The 22511-nt window shown below is 37.9% G+C and overlaps 1 protein-coding gene across 2 annotated transcripts in view; it reads right to left on the minus strand.

Annotated features, from left to right (window-relative positions):
- Positions 1-235: 235 nt before the first annotated feature.
- Positions 236-22511, minus strand: part of LOC126249584 (DNA damage-regulated autophagy modulator protein 2-like) — a 235703-nt gene continuing 213427 nt past the window's right edge. For both annotated transcript variants that reach the window (XM_049951249.1, XM_049951248.1), the window contains exons 6-7: positions 11599-11755; positions 236-552 (exon numbers count right to left, since the gene is read on the minus strand). In XM_049951249.1, the coding sequence (XP_049807206.1) occupies positions 510-552; positions 11599-11755 (200 nt within the window). In that variant the 3' untranslated portion in view covers positions 236-509. The remainder of the gene's footprint in view (positions 553-11598; positions 11756-22511) is intronic.

Raw genomic sequence — 22511 nt, forward strand, 5'->3', positions numbered from 1 at the left:
AGGGCCTCCTTTTGGAGTTCTCTCTATCACATTTTCCAGTGAAGATTTGGAGTATTATATCATATCATATACATAATGGTGCAGAATTTTCTTCATACCATCTCACAGTACAAATTAAAGAACCTTTTGCTTTCTATTCTCACCAGTTAATATTCTGAATGAATTGCTCAAAATATAAAATAAAACAAAAATTTAGTCCTCACATGAAATGAATAGTTCCGCTTCAAACTCAGAATACAAAATAAAACAACATTTTTATTCTGAAAGTTTTGTTACACTGGAAGGCATGTCATAAATATACAGCATTTAGGAAGAAAACAGACTGCATTATGTTGCCATACATGAACCTTACATTTTGTGAGTCTGAGACTGAACCACATACTTGCTTCAGTGGATTTGAGTATTAACTGTCCCATGTCACACAACTGATCCAAAATTTTATAACTGAATATCAGCTGTGCTGTCATCTGGTGGGCCTTTTAATATCAAAGAACTCACCCAAAATTTGATTATAATTGAATATTAGTCGTACTGGCATCAGGTGGGCTTTTCCTGAAAGATAGCAGATCACTGATCAGTTTCTGATTAAAAAGATGAAATGAAATTACACTACTGGCCATTAAATTTGCAACACCATGAAGGCAGCACACAACAAACTTCAAATTGTCATGAAGTGTACTACATTCTTGGATATGCAAATGATTAGCATTTAGCACAACAACACAAATGAGTTAATAATAACACCATCTACAGCCTGTATATAAGGAAAGACTAGCTTAGCACCCACTGCTTCACTCACATAGACTGTGTGGCCAGAGGTTTTTTTGTTTTTATTTAATCAAATTTTCATGTTCTTCACAAATTGCAAAAGGTTCTAAGCTTAAGACCATATAAGCATGGCCTTTTCTGAATGTGCTTCTGAGAAAAAAAAAGCAGTTCTTGTAGCTGGAGTCCAAAGTTCTTGATAGTCTCGCCTTTCGGATTCTTGTGTTGATATTTCCATAGCAACTTTCATTCCCTCACAAATATTTCTTTATATCTGACTGAGAAGTGAAATACCAATTTCCATAAATTTAGCTTTAATTTTTTTTAATGTAATGAAATATGTTCTCAAAATTTTTCAACCCCATTGCACTACCTTAGGGGTTGAATATCCAGAAATACTGAAACAACTACTTTCTTATTTCTAACCGAGGAGTCAAATACAAATTGTCATAGATGTAGCCTTAAAAATCCTTTTATAGTTCTTTAGTAATTAATTATTTTCAAAAAAACTTTCCCACTGTTTTACCCTCTTAGTTGTTGAATTTCCAAAAATGCTGAAACTCATGCTTTTTATTTTCTGGCTGTGAAACCAAATACCAGTTTTCGTAGTTTTAGCTTCCAAATTCCCTTAATAGTTACATACTTTCAAAAAGCCTTTCACCCCCTAGGAGGTATTTTGGACAATCAGTTCTTAAACAATGCATATAATATAAGATCGAAACCCTCACCAGACTTTAAGTTTCTATCCTCAGTGGCTTCGGCTGGGGAATCAGTCTGATCCTATTTCATGCCATCAGGGGTTGAATTTCCAAAAACATTGAAACACATATTTTCTCATCTCTAACTAGGAATCCGAATACCAATTTTCAAAGAATTAGCTTTAAAAATGCTTTTGAAATGAAATATTTTCACAAAATGTTTCACCCCCTATTTCAGCCCCCCCCCTCCCCCCTGTAGGATTTGAATTTCCAAAAACAGTGACATGCATATATTTTATTTCTAACAGAGAAACCAAATACAAATTTTCATAGGTGTAGCTTCAGAAATGCTTGCACAATGAAGTGTTTCCATAAAAGCTTTCATCCCCAATTCACCCTCATAGAGGTTGACTTTCCAAAAACAGTGAAACAATTTTTTTTTATTTCTAACTGAGAAGCCAGCCTAAAATTTTCATAGACTTAGCTTTAAAAATGCTTTCATAATAAAATATTTTCATAAAAACTCTCATCCCCTATTTCACCCCCTTAGGGGTTAAATGGCCAAAAACACAGAAACACGTTTCTCTTTATTTCTACCTTAACTGAGAAGTCAAGTACCACTGTTCACAGATGTAGCTTTGAAAATAATTTAGTAGTTCTTTAATAATAATATATTTTCAAAAAAAGCTTTCACCCAATATTTCACCCCCATAGGGTTAAATTTCCAGAATATGCCGAAACACATATTTCTTTATTTATGACTGAGAAATGAAATACCAATTTTTGTAGGTCTGGCTGGCTTCCAAATTTCCTTAAGAGCTTCATTAAAAAAAAGGGCCATCCCCTATTTCACCATCCCCTTAGGGCTAGAATTTCAAAAAATCCATTCTTAAATGATGCCTAAAGTATGAGATCCACATCTTCTCCAAATTTCCAGTTTCTATCCTCAGCAATTTGGGCTTGGCGATGATGAGTGAGTCAGTAAGTCAGTCAGTCAGGACATTGCCTTTTGCATACAGTGGAACCTTGCTTAATGAGCACTTCCCATACTCCCACAGTTCGCAATTTGTATAACAAGCAAAACAAGTTACAAAAAAATGACTTGCTTAATGAGCCATGTTTTGCATAATGAGTGATGATGATTTAGTGTGATGTCACCAGCGGTTTGTCCATAGTGAGGGAAATGTTCAACAATATAAACACCTATCATTGTCAGCAGCATCACATGAACAATGTCTTTAGTACAGACTGCAGTCTGGGGAGCGCTCTTTCTGCTACCATCTTAGTGCAGCTTGTGCTCACACATTTTTCTGAACTTGTGTTCACACAGTGTTTTTTGTGTGTAAATTTTAATAACCTTTGTAGAAATGTCCCCAAAAATAAAGTCATAAGAAGACAAACATAAGAGAAAGAAAATGCCTTAGAAAAGAAACATAAAATCATTGAGAAACATGAATGTGGTGTGACTGTTGCTGATGTAGCACACACATGCAATAGGTCTTCATCCACTATTTGCACTATCCTTAACAGCGAGTACAGGATTAAGGAGATAGATGCCTCAAAGGGAATGACAAGAGTAGCTAAACACTGGTTTCATATTCTGGATGATGTTGAAAGGTTGCTCCTTGTATGGATAAATGGAAAGCAATTGCAAGTTGAACTATTAACGAGAACATCATTTGTGAGAAGGCATGAATGATTTTGCTGACATTGTTAAGAAGATGCCAGGATCATCAGCTGCCAAAAAAATGTTTAAGGAAAGCTGTGGGTGTTTCAAGGAGCTTAAGATAAGAACCGGCATCCACAGCATTGTGAAGCACAGCGAAACAGCCAGCTCCAACACAAAGGCAGTAGAGAACTTCTTCAGCATCTTAAAGATGCTCGTAGATCCTGAGGGTTATCTGCCACAACAGGTTTTTAATTGTGATGAGACAAGTCTATTCTGGAAAAAGATGCTAAAGCAGAGGAGAATCTATTGCCCTGCTACAAGCCAATGAAAGACTGTCTCACACTGCTATTCTGTGCCAATGCAAGTAGTGATTTTAAAATTAAGCCGCTGCTTGTTTACTATTGAGAAACTCCACAAGCCTTCAAGAAGCGTTAAGTCCAGAAGAGTAGGTTAAATGTGGTGTGGAGGTCCAACAACAAGGCTTGGGTCACATGTGATCTTTTTTGTGATTGGATCAATGAAATGTTATGTCATTCAGTGAAAAAATATTTGCTAGAGATGAATCTGCCTCCCCATGTCTTGCTTGTTATGGACAATGGTCCTGCCCATTCTCCAGGCCTACAAGACCACCTCCTTGAAGAATTTCAATTCATCAAGATCCAGTTTCTGCCTCTCAACACCACTCCATTACTCCAGCCTATGGACCAGCAGATTATTTCTAACTTTAAGAAGCTCTACACAAAAGGACACTTTGAGCATTGTTTTGAGTTGACTGAAGCTGCAAGTCTTACTCTCAGAGAGTTTTGGAAATATCACTTCAACATCGTTGCCTGTGTAACCATGATCAGAAAGATGGGGGCAGTGGTTACCAAGAGAACTCTCACTTCTGCTTGGAAGAAGCTTTGGTTGGAGTGCATTGTCAAATGTGACCCTGAGGTATTTGCATCAGTAACTGTTGAGCCTGCAGTCAACAAGATTGTGTCTTTGACCAAGAGTATGGGACTAGAAGTGGATAACAATGATATCGATGAGCTTATGGAAGATCACAGCCAAGAAATGATTGCCAAAGAGTTTATAGAGTTACAGTGTTTTTCACAGCAGGGAGTTGTGGAGAGGAGTCCTTCAGAGGAGAGGAGGCTGTAACAGCAAAGCAGCAATCTTCTAGCACAATAAGAGAAATGCTGAAAGCATGGGAATCAGTTGCATAATGCATTGAAAATCATAAACCCAATAGAGCAGTGGCTAGGCATGCTACAAATTTGTTTGATGATAATGCTGAGCCACATTTTCGCCAAGTGTTGAAGCGTTGGCAGATTATAGACAGCTTCCTTGTAAAAAAGAATTATGTATATATTGTGAATAATAAAGTACACAATACTTTATATTTAATTTTCTTTGAATAAATAGCATGAATAAGATAAAATGTTTAGTACTTTTTCTGAATGAAACACATTATTATATTTTACATTAATTCATATGGGATAAATTGTTTTGCTTAATGAGTGTTCTGCACTATGAGTAAGATCCTGGAATGAATTAAACTTGCTATGTGAGGTTTCACTGTATAGAAATTACAGAGCAGGTATCTCATTTGGAAATCACATTTGAATGTTGTCCATTCATGAGAAGACCATATTACGCCTCATGTAAGGAGGATGAACATCTATCAGTATGTGTCAGAATTCAAAACTGGCAGAATCATGACCTATCGACACTGTGGAGCATTGTTACATGATACTGCTTCTCATGTTCGTCAGTATCCCATGACTGCCATGTGAATATGAAACTGATGAATTCAGGGCTGCCATACACAATGTCATGCAGGTTCTCAGTGAACCTGTGTGACTAGCACACAGAAACAAATGGCTGTGTTTGTAGCATGAGAAATATTCACATAGACTTTAAGTAGAGCAACTGTTGTTGAGACTTCTCTTAACACAGCAATAGAGAGAGAGACTTGCCTACAGTAGTGTGCATAATGGCAAAACAGGATACAACAGTGGCAGCACATCATCTTTTCAGAAGATTTTCATTTTTGTGTACAGTGTCAAGGTGTACATATTCATAGAGGAACTTTCTGAGTAGAACAAAAGTTGCCAGATTGCAGTTGTTATCGCCATACAGGTCGAGTTTGTGGTATGATGATCTGAGGTTCCACTGGGAACACAACATGATCATCTATAGTATGTTTAGCCTGTAATTTGGACAGCAGGCATTATACGAGGGCGGTTCAGAAAGTAACCTCCGATTGGTCACAGTGCGGGTTGTGGGGGGAGTAGTGACGCCATCTGTGCGTTCACGCACTCAACAGGTCAGTCGGCATCAAGCCGTGGTCGAGTGAACGTCGTACCTGCGCTAGTTTAGTTTTTGTGGCAGTTTGAAATGTGTGCTGCAATAGAAAACCCTGCCAAATGTGAAGTGCGTGCTGTCATAAGGTTTTTTACAGCCAAAGGATATTCTGCAGCAGCTATTCATCGTGAGCTTTGTGCCGTGTACGGACCAAGAGTTATGAGTGAAGGAGTTGTCTGTGAATGGGTACGTTTATTTAAAAGTGGACGAGAAAACGTTCATGATGAAGAGAGGAGTGGTAGACCATCATTGGTGACTGATGAACTCGTTCAGACAGTTGATGCAAAAGTTCGTGAAAATCGACGTTTCTCAATGTCGGAGTTGTCTACTGGTTTTCCACAGATTTCTAAGACTCTCTTGTACGAGATAGTGACAGCAAGATTGGGTTACCGTAAGTTCTGTGCACGATGGGAGCCCAAAATTCTTACCGACCACCACAAAACTCAAAGAATGGCCTCTGCATTAGACTTTGTCACGTTATGAGGACGAAGGAGAACCATTGTTAAACAGAATCGTGACCGGTGACGAAACCTGGATTAAGTACGTGAACCCTGAGACAAAAGAACAATCAAAGATGTGGGCACATTCAAATTCGCCTACCAAACCAAGAAAAGCCTCGCAAGATTTTTCTGCCAGAAAACTGATGGCAACGGTGTTTTGGGATGCCAAAGGGGTGTTGTTGGTTGAATTCATGGAACGTGGTACGACCATTAATCAAGACGTGTACTGTGAAACAATAAAAAAGTTACGACGGGCTATACAGAACAAACGCCGTGGTATGCTGACTTCCGGTATCGTTTTTTTGCACGATAACGCCCGTCCTCACTCTGCTCGCAGAACAACGGCCCTTCTTGAGTCCTTCAAGTGGGACGTTATCAACCATCCACCTTACAGCCCAGACCTGGCGCCAAGTGATTATCACCTCTTCATGCATTTGAAGAAATGGCTCGGGTCACAGCGGTTTGATGACGACGAAGAGCTCAAAGATGCGGTCACAGGCTGGCTCCAGGCACAAGCGGGTGATTTTTATGCAGAAGGAATTTCAAAGCTTGTGAAGAGATACGATAAGTGCCTCAATCGCTATGGAGACTGTGTAGAAAAATAGTGCAAAGATGTAGTTGTAAGATGTATATATTAAAATATTTTTATTTAACTTGGTGTATTTTTTTAAATCAACCGGAGGTTACTTTCTGAACGGCCCTCATATATCTGATGTGTTATTCCCAGTGATTGTACCTTATATTCCAGGTCTCCTCGATGTTATTTTTCAGCTCCTGTTTTCCACGCTGTACTGGTGTACCCCAATACAGGGGGTGTTCAGGTATTACCCTGGCCAGCATAATTTCTACATCTCTCACCCACTGAAAAAATCTGGTCATGGGTTGCTGGTAGATTGACATGCCACCACTTGCCTTTCCCTTTACAGTTTTCATTTTTCAGTTTTATCACATACTAAAAACCTGTGTTCCAGCTCACCAATAAAACCTGAATGGCATTAGATTTGAATCTGTACTAGGATCTGTTAGGCATGTCACATTGTTATATATCAAGAAGTTAACAGTTGCCATAGGAAAAAGTGAAAATTTGTTTGGGAGATTATTTGGTGTTGTATCTGGAAGAGACCAGGAAGTTCAGCAAATCGTGAAGTATCATGTAATATAGTTCTCTGCCACTAAAAAATTATTAAAATAAATTAGCCTTCATGTTTGTCAAAGAATTAGTTAGAACAAGCAGACAGATGATAAACATGTCACATACACTAAAGAGCCAAAGAAACTAGTACACCTACTATATTTTTTACAAATGTAGTGTTCATTATCTTACTTGAACACATCATCTCCAATGAGAAAAAACTGACCAGTCACATCCAGTTTAGTCCAGCACCATCTATTGAGTGTACAAAGTACCTGAAATGCCATCCAGCCACAACCTTTCTTTGTACCTGCTAGTCGTGACATGCAAAGCCATGACTTCTCGTTGGCTGACCCCTTGTGATCGTGCCTGCCACTGGCCATGGGCTGGCATCACTAACTCCTACCACACTGCGAGTCAAGTAGGTGCAGCTTGGGCATCAAGTACTAACTGCCATTCCACCCCCCACGTAGACTCCCCAGTTAAAAAAATCCACTTTATCCAATCCAAGATGGGGATGTTGTTGTCCGTACACCTCCCTTCTATGCATGTTATTTTCGAACACAGAAGAAATTGGAGCATACATGTATTAATACAGCACTAAAGTATCGCTCTTAGTGTGAAAATCCTGTACGACAATATACACTGAAGAGCCAAAGAAACTGGTACACCTGCCTAATATCATGTAGGGACCCCATGAGCATGCAGAAGTGCCACAAAATGATGTGGCATGGACTCAACTAATGTCTGAAGTATTGCTGGAGGGAACTGAAACCATGAATCCTACAGGGCTGTCCATAAATCTGCATGAGTATGTGGGAGTGGAGATCTCTTCTGAACAGGACGTTGCAAGGCATCCCAGATATGCTCAATAATGTTCAAGTCTGGGGAGTTTGGTGGTGTTTAAACTCAGAAGAGTGTTCCTGGAGCCATTCTGGATGTGTTTTCTGTGATGCGCAACCACCCCTCCTCCCCCTCATTGTAGGCACCTCACTCTATCCCACAAAGAATATCCCACCCTGTCAGCCTTGCAATATGGCTATCGCATTTTTTCTATGCTTAGTGCCTTCCCCACCATGCTGCCCACTTGGTCATTTTTTGAGTTCACTCCAGCTACAAGTTGCAAAACAAAACTGCAAATATCTGCCAAAACAACAGAAAAAATGTATGTGCCAACCCATAGGAAAGACACCTGGTAAATATGAGTTACTGTAATTCCATCTGTCACAATAGTGCATCATTCAGAGATACGAGAATTATTTTTAGTTCTTGTTGTGTACATTAGCATTGTATCTACCATTTGTAGAGTCTGTGTGTTATTTATAGATATAGATGGTTCCATGATTTACTTTTATGTGGTGCTGCTGTTGAATAGGTATATAGAGCTGCTTTGTGTTAATCACTCTTTGGAGACAATTTCATATACTGTAGGAGTGGCATCACTTACATGTTGTCAGTAGATTTCAGACCTGTCGTTTAATGCACTGTGTTGATATATTAAACTTTTGATGATCTAGTAGATTGAATGATAGTTTGAAACCAGGCTTTATCTGCAGTGGCAATGAAGTAGAATAAGTTTGTAGCCACATAATTTTTCATTCATTTCTTCAAATACTATGCAATCAGTAATTTTCCATGTGTTTTGCTACAGAAGGAAATTAGACTGGTATTGAATTAATGGATTTTTTTTCAGGTGATAATAGATGAGTTAGTGCGTAACATTCTTACATATGAAAACTGATAGGAGATGGGTTTAGTGTGGTAGGCATCAACCATTTGTCACGGTAGGGCTTTCCACATTTATGTTCTTTTGTGCAATTATCTTGTATTTTAGTTTCATTCCCTTGTTGAGCTAATTTTTCTGTGGGACTTGATTAACAGCAACAAGTGCTATTATACAGAATCATTGCAGTCCTTTATCTTTGATTATAAACACATGTTTAGTTTTGTTTTATGAACATGTGAAGAAACTTTTGAGGTAGTTAGTGTTTTATTTACTTTCTGTGGGGCTAAAAGGAGTCCATACTTTAATGATTGTACTTTTACCTGTTTAGGGGAATCACAAAACATGCTGTTTCAGTACACTGGTTCTAAGACTTCATTTTTACCAGTAATTCAAATGCCATTTACACCCTCATCTGGAACAACTTTTCCAGTGTACTGATGCTTTTGGCAGCTCCTAATTTCTTTTACATTACCTTATTTTAACTTTGTGTTGTTTTTCATGGCAATCAGAGATGAGTTTCAACATTTGTTTCATGGCACAGTTTCTTCACACAGCTGAGGGGCCAGACCACTATAATCTATTCCATCAATCTGTGTTGTGATTTTATATCCATGGCGATTGCCTTCAGTGGCTCAGCTAATTTTGCTCTCCCCTGTCTGATTCTTATCCTCTTGCTGTGTCACCAATGATATTCTTTACTCTTTCATTTTCTGGCTGTACCAATTTCCTATTTTGTCTTTCCCAGCCAAGATTGCTGAAGCATCATGTTTCCCTTCTTGCCATGTCCAACTAGCACTCCTCTCATTTTCTTGCCATTGTGAGTGAGCTTTTCTCTTGGCATAACCAGTATCTATAACACATCAAGCACGCAAGTGCATATAGCTTTTGCAGTACAAAAGCAATTTTATTAATGAAGTTTTTTAATACTGGGAATACTTATGGTGTCATTGTGTTTTATCCAATTATTATATTATAATGTAACATATTCTCAAAGGATAAGATTAATACTTTCAAATTATTGTATGACTTCTGATTGGAAGTCCAGTGATTCTGTGATATGAAAATCAACATCACTTTTCCCCTGAACAATCTGATTGACTACAAACAATTATAAAATTAGACATTTAGTATTGATTGTTATTTACATCATTGATAAATCCCAGAAATTTAACTACATATAAATCCCCCCCCCCTCCCCACTTACACTAACTACAAACAATTGTAACATATCCCTCCCACAGATTTAAGCTCCCACAAGCGTCAATGCCCCACTAACATGAGCCTTATGGAAGGGAGAAGTATTGTACAGGGTGCCAAGCCAGTTATAGTTACTGAAGTAATTCATTGATACTTTATTGAGAATTTTAAATTTACTTTGATTCATGTAGCTGAACCAGCCTACATGCTTAAGTCCACAGCATGAGTTCTTGCAGTGTGTGACCAACAGACTTGACCCTTCAGGACAGAGGCAGTTCTTTCTGGTAAAAGCAGCTGACAGGTTAACCTTTCAGCCTTCTGGTGAATGCACTAAATTACTCATGCCACCGATCTGTCAATAGGGAGGCATTGTTCCTAATGGCCATATCCTGGGGAGAAGAAAACAGTGAAGTCACTCTCTTGGTTTCCATATTTAAGGCAGAACAGGCACTCATCTTGGTTTGTAGCTTTCAGGTGTAGCAGATGGCCTTGTACATTCTGCCATTTGCCTCCATCTCTCCTCTCTCTGACCAGTCACCAGCTAGTTCAATCATGAAACAGATTTCTCTCCTCTTTCTATTCCCATATTCAACTATCACTCAGTCTGTTGGACACTCCTCCAGTCCAGCCTGGACATGCACTTACATACACCTTACTGTCAGAATAAAGTCAAAAGTTTTTCTTACTCCCCTCTTTCATTTCAAACTGCCTCCCTTCTGGCACTCATTCTGATACTTGGTACAGACCACCTCCATACCAGTTGTGGTATGTACATATTGGTGTCAGAAGTTTGGATCACATACCATTTGGCCCAAAAAATTGCTGGAGATCCATGGTCCACATCCAACACTGTGTGGCTAGTCAGAAGTATTCATCACTATTTCATCATGTGAGCTGGGAGCTGTCCACAGTGCACTGCAGTGGCACATTGCTTCATGCTGGTATAAAGTTCACAGAGTCCACTGTGCCACTTGATACATGCCACAGCACAGGCAGAGTTCCAGCACCAGTGGAACAAGCCCCACCATGTTGCTGCGTGCTGACCATGTACATGCAACATTGTTATTGGAGTTGCATACAAATATGTTTGCCCATCACGGTCTGCCAGACAGGGGCAGTTGGAATTTACCAATCTCTGCATGCCACTTCCATGGCTTCACCAAGCACATGGGTGCAGTATGTAGTCAATGCAGCTCACCTACCATTGCTGCCACCTGAAGGTGTTGGCCGTCAGCTGCCCATTTGTCTCCAAAATTAGTTGTTTTTTTCTGTATGGCTTTTCTTTCATTTATACTCTGCCAACCTCTAACTGTTTCTTTTTTGGTGCTAGTTTCATGAAATTTACTTTCATTTTTATCTTATTCACTATATCACATGTTATTTTGACTAGAATCATATTATCACCATTATTAAATTACAAAGCTGTATTATTTTTTGCTTATCGTTTTGGAAATCTACATTTTAAACATTGAGAAAGTCTGTGTAATATTAAACAAGCAGTGCCAACTAAAAATCCATCACCAGAACAGTCATCAGTTTTATTACATACAAATTAAAATTACCTGAATACTGGTGATTCGATAGAGATTTCCTTAAACTCACTATAAAACGTGAGAATAAACAGGCAGAAGCTGACAGAAACAACCCATTCAGATATAGCACTTACTAGGTGCGTTACATATCCACGATCAGTGGGTTTCCATTTCATTGGATCTTCTCCTGAATAGGAAATACAAAATTATTGAGAATTTATGCATCTATGAATATGGCAGCAGCTATATTATTGAACATTACAAATTACTTTCTATGTAATGATTAATAAATTCAGTGTTATACACTACATTGCATTGTATAAGATCCTTACTATACAGTGTCTGATCAGATAACTGCATAATTTCAACTATACTCCAGTTCTTGAAATCACTAATACCCTCTTGTAGGATATTGAACTCTCTTCGACTCAAACACAATATTAGACTGTGATACAAATACACATTTTGGACTCAAGCTTAAGACTAATGAAACTCCAGCTCTTTATACTGCAATTATTATTTTGTGGTTTTAAAATTACATGCTTTATATATACATCCATGTTTGTTCTAATGGGACACAATTAGCAGCCTAAACTAGAAAAATGCTAGCATTGGCATAGTACAATAACTACAGCACCAGTTTTTTTTTTCTGACAGAAAAGTGTGTTATCTCTATGAAATAAGGTATTCTCTGTCATAAAATATAAATTCAGAAGTTAAAAATGGAAATTGTAAGCCATGTTCAGGTCTTCACAAGGGGGCATTGCCTTATTGTAGCACTGACTGTGTGGGCAAAGAGGTCTATGAATTCACATGAAATATCAAAACTAAATGAGTGTCTTCCTAATTTATAACTTATGATCAGCATGCTCAATTTAAGCTGATGTCAAAGCAATATATGATCAAATTCATTCAAGAAAGCTTGACTTCTTTGGATAACTGAACAAAAGTTGTGTACAAAAACAATACAGAGCGAGTAAAACCAAAAAACCTGTGAAAAGAATGCACACACAGACTGCTATGACATGCTATTTGCGATGAACTATGTAAACTCCAAAAGCAAAAAAAGTGCTCTTCAATAGACAAGAAATAATGAGGATAGTAACGCCCTTAAAATAGGTCATAGTAAGTAAAAGTAGGGAAGTTTTATGCTGAAAAATGTGCAGGTGCAAGACACAAGATGTTATTATTAACATGTTGTCGTGGATAACTCTGGCTAGTTTACTAAATCACAGACTGCCACCAAGATCTTTTGTGTCATCCATAATCAAACTGAAATCACAACTGAAATATGGTTTTAGCAAAAAGAAAAAAAAAGGGTAAAGAATTTTAATAAACTTCACTGGGTGATCGTTCTCGATGGAGCAATGACATAGAATTTCAAAGAATTCCAGAATATTGTGAACAGGCTACTTTCAAAAACAACTAAAACAAAAGTGATTCTGTGCACTCATTTCATAGGGGAGACTGGAATAATATACCATATAATGATGGAAAGTGTTGACCAGTGAAGTCATGCTAATATAGCAGATGTTAACTGTTTTTTAAGGAGGAGTGATTATATGGGACATGGACTGCATCTGGTTATGAAAAGAATTCTTTGTAGGAAGATATGTTATTCAGCTGTGCTACTTGGAATTTCGAACTGACTAAACAGTTAGTCAAAATACACAATTGTGTTTGGACATTTCAATGTCAATTTCATGGGTAACTGCAGAAAAGGATAGCAACTGATCAATCAGCTAAGAATGTACAATGCTGATACACATAGTGATTCTTATTAACATTTAAAAACCTCTGAAGTGACATAGGTGATGATCAGACAAATAATTTACTGTAAGACCACAAATGTTGGGAAATACCACAAAAATGAATGACAAACATTGAACATGTGAGGCCACCAGATGACGTATCTTGCCACGCAAGCAGCGATTAAGCCACGCCTGACCATCCCAACCCAAGTCAAGTATTCACATCCGTGTGGCTCTGCAGTTATGTGTCTGACTTCAGTGTGTCAGGCTCAGGGTCTGAGTCATGCATTGAGCAGACAGTATTTTTTTCATCGCATGACACAAATATGTGTTTACATTGAGGTATTAATTTATTAATTTACTTACCAGTTTCATGGTCTCTGCTGGTTTATTGCAAAGTACTGTACAACAAAAAGCTACCATGCTGTGCCACAATCAAATGAGTATAAGCTTCTGAATTGCATCATTACCAGTAAATGACCTGCATTGTCTTTACAAAAAAAAAAAAAAAAATATATATATATATATATATATATATATATATATATATATATATATATATATATATATATATATATATATATATATATATAAGAGGCGAGAGAGAAAGTGAGAGAGAGAGAGAGAGAGAGAGAGAGAGAGAGAGAGAGAGAGAGAGGAGAACAGGAAAGAAACACAGTATAAGAACTTCGTTACAGTAAGGACAATAATTCTTTACCTTCTACATTTACAACAGCTCACATTTACAAAAGGTGTTTTAAATTTGCTCCATTTGCTTCAATGCAACCTCTGCATCATTCACTCATCCATTTACACATGGGCTCAAAAACACCCTCTGTATTATGGATGTGACATTACATGGTCACCATTTGTTATACACCTTAGGGGTATTTCCCAACATTCACAGCCCCAAGTGTCTCCTATTAATTTACTTGTCTTGCACTATCCATGTCATTAGGGTTTTTTTTTTAAATGTTTATAAAGAATGTGTAGAAGGTACCACGAGGTGTTAAAGCAAATGTGAAACTACTGTTGACCAAACATTCATTGATAAATCAAAATGTGGCAATAGAGCTGAGCCCATTGATACAAGTTTCTTTGATCAACAAGCAATTAAATTGATTTTAAAGAAATCTCACAAGAAATGCAATACTGACAAATATGTAGATAGAAGATTAATTAATGATGAAGGCATTAGGGGCTTCAATCACATATTGAAAAATGTCAGCTGGAACAAGGACACTGACAGTTCTGTACCAGTAGAATCCTAAGAAATGTTGATCTTATGTCAAAGCGGTAGGTGGATCAAAACAAAATGTCCAGACACTCTGTGACCAAAATGGTACTGAAACAGAGGATGACAGACTAAAGGCCGAAATACTAAATGTATTTTTCCAAAGCTGTTTCACAGAGGAAGACTGCACTGTAGTTCCTTCTCTAGATTGTTGCACAGATGACAAAATGGTAGATATTGAAATAGATGACAGAGGGATAGAGAAACAATTAAATTTGCTCAAAAGAGGAAAGGCCCCTGGACCTGATGGGATACCAGTTCGATTTTACACTGAATACGTGAAGGAACTTGCCCCCCTTCTTGCAGCAGTGTACCGAAGGTCTCTAGAAGAGTGTAGCGTCCCAAAGGATTGGAAAAGGGCACAGGTCATCCACGTTTTCAAGAAGGGTTGTTGAAAAGATGTGCAGAACTATAGACCTATATCTCTAACGTCGATCAGTTGTAGAATTTTGGAACACGTATTATGTTCGAGTATAATGACTTTTCTGGAGACTAGACATCTACTCTGTAGGAATCAACATGGGTTTCGAAAAAGACGATCATGTGAAACCCAGCTCGCGCTATTCGTCCACGAGACTCAGAGGGCCATAGACACGGGTTCCCAGGTAGATGCCATGTTTCTTGACTTCCGCAAGGCATTTGATACAGTTCCCCACAGTCGTTTAATGAACAAAGTAAGAGCATATGGACTATCAGACCAATGGTGTGATTGGATTGAAGAGTTCCTAGACAACAGAACGCAGCATGTCATTCTCAATGGAGAGAAGTCTTCCGAAGTAAGAGTGATATCAGGTGTGCCGCTGGGACTGTTGCTGTTCACCTTATACATAAATGACCTGGTGGATGACATCGGAAATTCACTGAGGCTTTTTGCGGATGATGCTGTGGTAAATCGAGAGGCTGTAACAATGGAAAATTGTACTGAAATGCAGAAGGATCTGCAGTGAATTGACGCATGGTGCAGGGAATGGCAACTGAATCTCAATGTAGACAAGTGTAATGTGCTACGAATACATAGAAAGAAAGATCCCTTATCATTTAGCTACAATATAGCAGGTCAGCAACTGGAAGCAGTTAATTCCATAAATTATCTGGGAGTATGCATTAGGAGTGATTTAAAATGGAATGATCATATAAAGTTGATCGTTGGTAAAGCAGATGCCAGACTGAGATTCATTGGAAGAATCCTAAGGAAATGCAATCTGGAAACAAAGGAAGTACGTTACAGTGCGCTTGCTCGCCCACTGCTTGAATACTGCTCAGCAGTGTGGGATCCGTACCAAATAGGGTTGATAGAAGAGAGAGAGAAGATCCAACGGAGACCAGCGCGCTTCATTACAGGATCATTTAGTAATCGCGAAAGTGTTTTGGAGATGATAGATAAACTCCAGTGGAAGACTCTGCAGGAGAGATGCTCAGTAGCTCGGTACGGGCTTTTGTTGAAGTTTCAAGAACATACCTTCACCGAGGAGTCAAGCAGTATATTGCTCCCTCCTATGTATATCTCACGAAGAGACCATGAGGATAAAATCAGAGAGATTAGAGCCCACACAGAGGCATACTGACAATCCTTCTTTCCACGAACAATATGAGACTGGAATAGAAGGAAGAACCAATAGAGGTACTCAAGGTACCCTCCGCCACACACCGTCTGGTGGCTTGCGGCGTATGGATGTAGATGTAGATGTAGATTCAATAGTCTTGTCTAATTATAATTACTGTTATAATATTTCATTCCCTCTAAACAGAATTACAATTAACAAAAAATCAAATGCATGGATAACAAGCAAAATCAAAAAGGCATCAGAAAGTGTTTGATATATAAATATTCAAAGCAGAATACTACTTTGAAACCATATGTGAAGTGCAATAGGCATAAGTACCGGGAAGCTGTAGAGGCTGCAAAAAAGCAGTATAATGATTTATACATCAGACAGGGGAACAACAAAATGAAATCAACATGGGAAGCTGTTAATAATCATACAGGCAGCATGATAAAGCAAGTAATAAATTCACCATAAAACACAAAAATGAAATTGTTGCTGATCCACTTCTAATAGACAATGTATTTAATAGTCATTATACTAATATAGCTCAAAATCTGATCACAAGTAAATATAATCAAAACACAATGGTAGAAATTCCAATAGGTGAAAGTACAATGCACCTATATCCAGTAACACTCAAATAAGTACAAAGGGTTATCACTAAATATGCAAAATGTATTTTGACAAAGCCAATTGCATTGTAAACATGCTAAATGGCTAATAAATAAACATATAAACATATGAACTAAACTAAAGACAAAAATGACCTGTGGATTTGATGGTAGCCCTGACAAAAGTATTGCATATACTGGTAGTGCTGGTAATACTGTCCCTCAACTTGTTGACATAACTGGTGACTCCTTTGCCCCTGAAGTGTTTCCAAGAGGACTTAAGCCATAAACAGTAATACTAGTGTATAAAAATGGTGGCAAGTTTGACATCAGAAATTTTAGACCACTAACAATATTATCTTAAAAAAGAATTGAAATATAATGTACGGTATAATAGAGTGTTAGACCTCCTAAACAAAAACGAAGAGCTTATAAATGTGTAGTATGGTTTCAGAAAAGACAAATCAATGCAAATAGCTTTCTTCAGTTTCCTAAAACTTGTTTACAAAGCTGTAGAGGATAATGCAATAATTTGTGGATTGTTTGTGGACCTTTACAAAAGATTTTGACCTCATAAATCATTATCTAGTTCTTTTAAAACTATATGTTTGACGTGTCCATGGAGTTTCCTATGACCTGTTAAAGTCAGATATATCTGATAGGAAAAGAAGAATAGAAATTTATCATGAAGGTAAAGTGTACTGAATATGAAAATGTTAATTATGCCACAGAGTTATGTATTGGGACTATTATTGTTCTTGGTTTTTATTAATGACCTATCATAACAATTTTTGATATTATTTGCTGATGATGCAAGCTTCTTTATGAAAAGAAAGACTGATTATGAATAGCAGCAGAAAACTAATAGAACAACAGATGTAGCAGAAAAATGATTTAAAGATAATTGTCTAATTCTTAATGATAAGAAAACTGTTTGAATGACCTTCTACCATAGAAGAAATAAAACAAAAACCAACACAATGGCTACATTAGGAAACAACGAAATTCAGCAAAATAATTATATTAATTTTTTAGAAATATGTGTCGATTGACATATAAGATGGGAAAAGCAAAAAGTTAAGCAAGTGCATACCTACTAAGAATATTCAATGACTGGTGCAATACTGAAATAAGTGTACCTATTATGCCTATGTGCATAGTCTCCAAACAAGAGAATGGTCTAGTCCAACATGTCAAAACCTACCCTGAAATTTTTCAGATAGGAAGAACATACTGAGAGAAACACACTGTTAACTAAAATGCAATGTGTCTATGGAGTGATGAAAGCAAACATTTTCCTTACACCAGGGACATGTGATGAAACAAACATTAATGCATTAAATTCATAAGGTGTGGTATTGCAAACTGACAATGCAGAAATGACTGAAGTTTAATAATACTGTTCCGCTGATAAAGCTGGAATGAGAAAGAGCTATAGGAAATTATATTGTCATAATTTTCTGAAAAATGCTTTACACTGTTGAAAATTTTTATCGAGAGGCTGAAACACACTATTAGTTCCAGGTGAAATCTGAAGTGTATTAAAAGTATTTTCATTGTCCTCTTGAAGACAGTGGTGTATTATGTTTAGGCCAAGAGCCCAACAAAAACAATGAATTATTTTTTGCAACTGATAAGAAGATATTTTGGATGTAATACTGAAACTTATTCTCTTTGATTCTTCCACACTTTTCTACACAGATTACAATATTTTTGCAGCTGAAAAGTGTTTTTTTTTTTTTTTTTTTTTTTTTTTTTTTTTTTTTTTTTTTTTTTTTTGAGGTTCCTGAAGACATACACTGAAGAGCCAAAGAAAATGGTACACCTGCCTAACATCATGTGGGGCCCCCATCAGCATGCAGAAGTGCCACAACACAACGTGGTCTGGACTCAACTAATGTCTGAAGTATTGCTGGAGGGAACTGACACCATGAATCCTACAGGGCTGTCCATAAATCTGCGAGAGTACGAGGGAGTGGAGATCTCTTCAGAACAGGACATTGCAAGGCATCGCAGATACGCTCAATGATGTTCATATCTAGGGAGTTTGGCGGTGTTTAAACTCAGAAGGGTGTTCCTGAAGTCATTCTGGATGTGTGTAGTGTTGCATTCTCCTACTGGAATTGCCCAAGTCTGTCAGAATGTGCAATGGATATGAACAGATGCAGGTGATCAGACAGGGTACTTACATGCATGTCACCTGTCAGAGTATCTAGACATATTAGAGGTCCCATATCACTCCAACTGCACACACCCCACACCATTACAGGGCCTCCACTAGCTTGAATAGTCTCCTGCTGACATGCAGGGTCCATGGATTCTTGAGGTTGTCTCCACACCCATGCACATCCATCCACTTGATACAGTTTGAAACAAGACTCGTCTGACCAGGCAACATGTTTCCAGTCATTAACAGTCCAATGTCAGTGTTGAGGGGTCCAAGTGAGATGTAAGGCTTTGTGTCATGCAGTCATCAAGGGTACATGAGTGGGCCTTCGGCTCTGAAAGCCCATATCGATGATGTTTCTTTGAATGGTTCACACGCTGACACTTGTTGATGGCCCAGAATTGAAATCTGCAGCAATTTGCAAAAGGATTGCACTTCTGTCACATTGAATGATTCTCTTCAGTCACTGTTAGTCCCATTCCTGCAGGATCTTTTTCTGGCTGCAGTGATGTCAAAGATTTGGTGTTTTACTGGATTCCTGATATTCATGGTAAACTCGTGAAATGGTCATATGGGAAAATCCCCACTTCGTTGCTACCTCAGACATGCTGTGTCCCATTGCTCATGTGGCAACTATAACACCATGTTCAAACTCACTTAGGTCTTGATAACATGCCGTTGTAGCAGCAGTAACCAATCTGACAACTGTGCCAGACACTTGTTGTCTTATATAGGTGCTGCTGCCACAGCACCATATTCTGCCTGTTTACATATCTCTGTATTTAAATAGGCATGCCTATACCAGTTTCTTTGACACTTCAGTGTATATAAAACTGCTGAGACAATAATCCACTGATACTTACTTATCACAGGCATTGTTTTATATGAATGTGTCTTAGAACTCTCCAATGGCAAAGAGACTGTATTGCCTATACCAGTTTCTTTGGCACTTCAGTGTATATAAAACTGGTGAGACAGTAATCCACTAATACTTACTTATCACGGGCATTGTTTTATATTAATGTGTCTTAGCATTAACCATAGGCACAGAGGCTGTATATTTTTTTGCTCAGTATGATAAAGTGCAGTTTGTATGCAGTTCTTGCATGAAACCTGACTGATTGGCTTTATACACAGCATTTTGGGGGATAACAAGAGGCTTCATCTTCACATCAGCTATGAATTTCTCTATAGTATTATTTATTAATGACAGCATTCCTGCATGTTTACTTGTAGTAAACATCGCAATTTTGCAACTTCCTTTTCTGGAAATCAGTAATGTTCACCTCACTTGCAATTCAGAGGGCCTCATAGATCTCCCTCGGTAATGATGCTTTCACTCTCAATAGCAGTTCTAAATCTTTAGAATTGTTTTTCTTTCACACTTTTGCAAAATTCATTATTGTGCATATTTCATGCAAACCCTTCTTACATTTATAAAATTGATATTCAGATTTTGTGAAATGAAACTGGCTTTACACACTGCTTAACTTTAAGTGTTTTCTCCCTCCTTCATTTATCCAAAAAATTTACAGTTTTTGTTTTTCTGTTGCCAAAAGCTATTTCTGTAATGTTTTCTTTGGGCTAGGAAGATACGATATTTTTTTGGGCTTCAATTAGAACAATAGCCAATGTTGAAACACAATTCACAGAACTGTCAGTTATTTCCTGTTTTTTCTAATATTTACACAATTTCTAACTAAATGTTGATATGTTCCAAACGAATGTCCAATAAATTAACTAATAAATAACACTTATTTAGGTCTGCAGGAAAAGTAGGCTAGTTCCAGTGCATACTATGTTCTTCACATTTTATATTTGCAAGGTTGAAAACAATAACTGTATTCCACATTACTGTGAAACTCTGGGACCTGCTCAAAGACCTATACCATTAGCAAACATACGCGAAGAAAACATGAAGAAAATTAATTCATTTTTATCATAATTGTTAACACTTAGTGATATTGTAAAGACAACTGCTAATTATTAAGGATATTAAATGAGTTGCAAATTTGAGTGAATAGTAACTGTGAACAACTGTATCAGAGAAACTATCAAAAGAATCTGAAATTTGCCTTACAAATTATGGCCATGTTGTGCCGTGATATCTGTCTACTGATGTGGTATGGTAGCTCTTGCTGTGTTTAGTGTTCGCTGTCTGCTACAGCTATGGGAGGGGTGTATGTTGCTCCAGCCCCTTGGTGAGCTACAAATTTGGCAATTTTATAACTTTTTTTCAAAAATACTTGTGGCATGTCTTAGCAACAAAAATTTTGACCCAGTGTTGCTTTCAGTATATTGCCCCTGTATAAAAAATTTCAGAGCTCGTTTCAACATATCAGACTGAACCGTTACCTTATAAGGTATGGTATACTATTCTTGGTATACATCACTTTTGCAAAGCTGTCTTTTAAACATGTGACATAAGGGTGAACCAGGATACTTCATAGACTGGCTAGCAACAGACTGTCACTCTGGAAGAGCTGAGAAAAATTTAAAACAGGATGAAGGGCACAATGAAAGGTAGTTGAAGCCTTGATGGAGGATGTACTTCAGCATTCACAGATGCCTGTATTTTATCAGAAGGGCTTGTTTAATGTGGAAGGAATGGTAGCTGTTAAATAGGAGGTACTGTTGATAATTGGTGCACTTTGTATTGACAGAGTCTCTCACATAGCTGTTGAAGAGATTGATGTCAGTCTCATGCAAGATGGTATGCTGAGCTGAAGACGGCGAAATGTTATGGATAGCAGAGAAGAGATTAAGGCTGTTAGGGAATGAGGATAGTATCATAGACCTGGATTCACATCATGAAGATATCATCAACAAGTTAAGATCCTAGATGACTAGAAAGGATTCCTCTAGATGGCCAATAAATACGTTGAAATATGAGTGTGCCATTAGGATTCCCCAAACTCTCATTTGGCTTTGTTTATAAATTTTGCATCAAAGAAGTAGTAGTTGGGTGAAGATATAATTGGTCACCTGATCAATTAATGGCTACCACCAAACTGTGGCCAAGAGGAAAGTTGCCTACCCTGTGGCAGAACTTTCTTCTGAGCACAACATATTCAACTGCAATGGCTCTTTCACAACTCATACCACCTGGACTCCCAACCCCAGTATCAGTGCCTCTAAATTACATGGACAGGAACTGTCTCCTGGCCTGATTCTCTCCTAGCCCCTCTCCCACACCAATCTCCACTTCTCTCCTCCTGATTCTCACTTCAGTTCATCACTCTTATCCCATTCTCTTGCTGCATCTCCTTTCCCACCACCAGTCCCCTCTCCCTCCATCACTCCCTTCCCCCTTGTTCCCCTTACCCACTGCACCCAATACAACCCTGCACAATTGAGCTAAAGAAAAGGAAAAATTTAGACAGCCAGTACAACATAACTATGTATGTGTACTTGTGTTTCTGTCAGTTGGCTTTGAAGGAGTACTTATATTATTTCACTAAGATTTCCAAGGGCAGTGTGTGTGTGTGTGTGTGTGTGTGTGTGTGTGTGTGTGTGTGTGTGTATGTGCTGGATGCATGGCTTAATTATTATTGCCTCTGTGCAGAAGTGAGA

This window comes from Schistocerca nitens, chromosome 3 (assembly GCF_023898315.1).
Source record: "Schistocerca nitens isolate TAMUIC-IGC-003100 chromosome 3, iqSchNite1.1, whole genome shotgun sequence".
Taxonomy (NCBI): Eukaryota; Metazoa; Arthropoda; class Insecta; order Orthoptera; family Acrididae; genus Schistocerca; species Schistocerca nitens.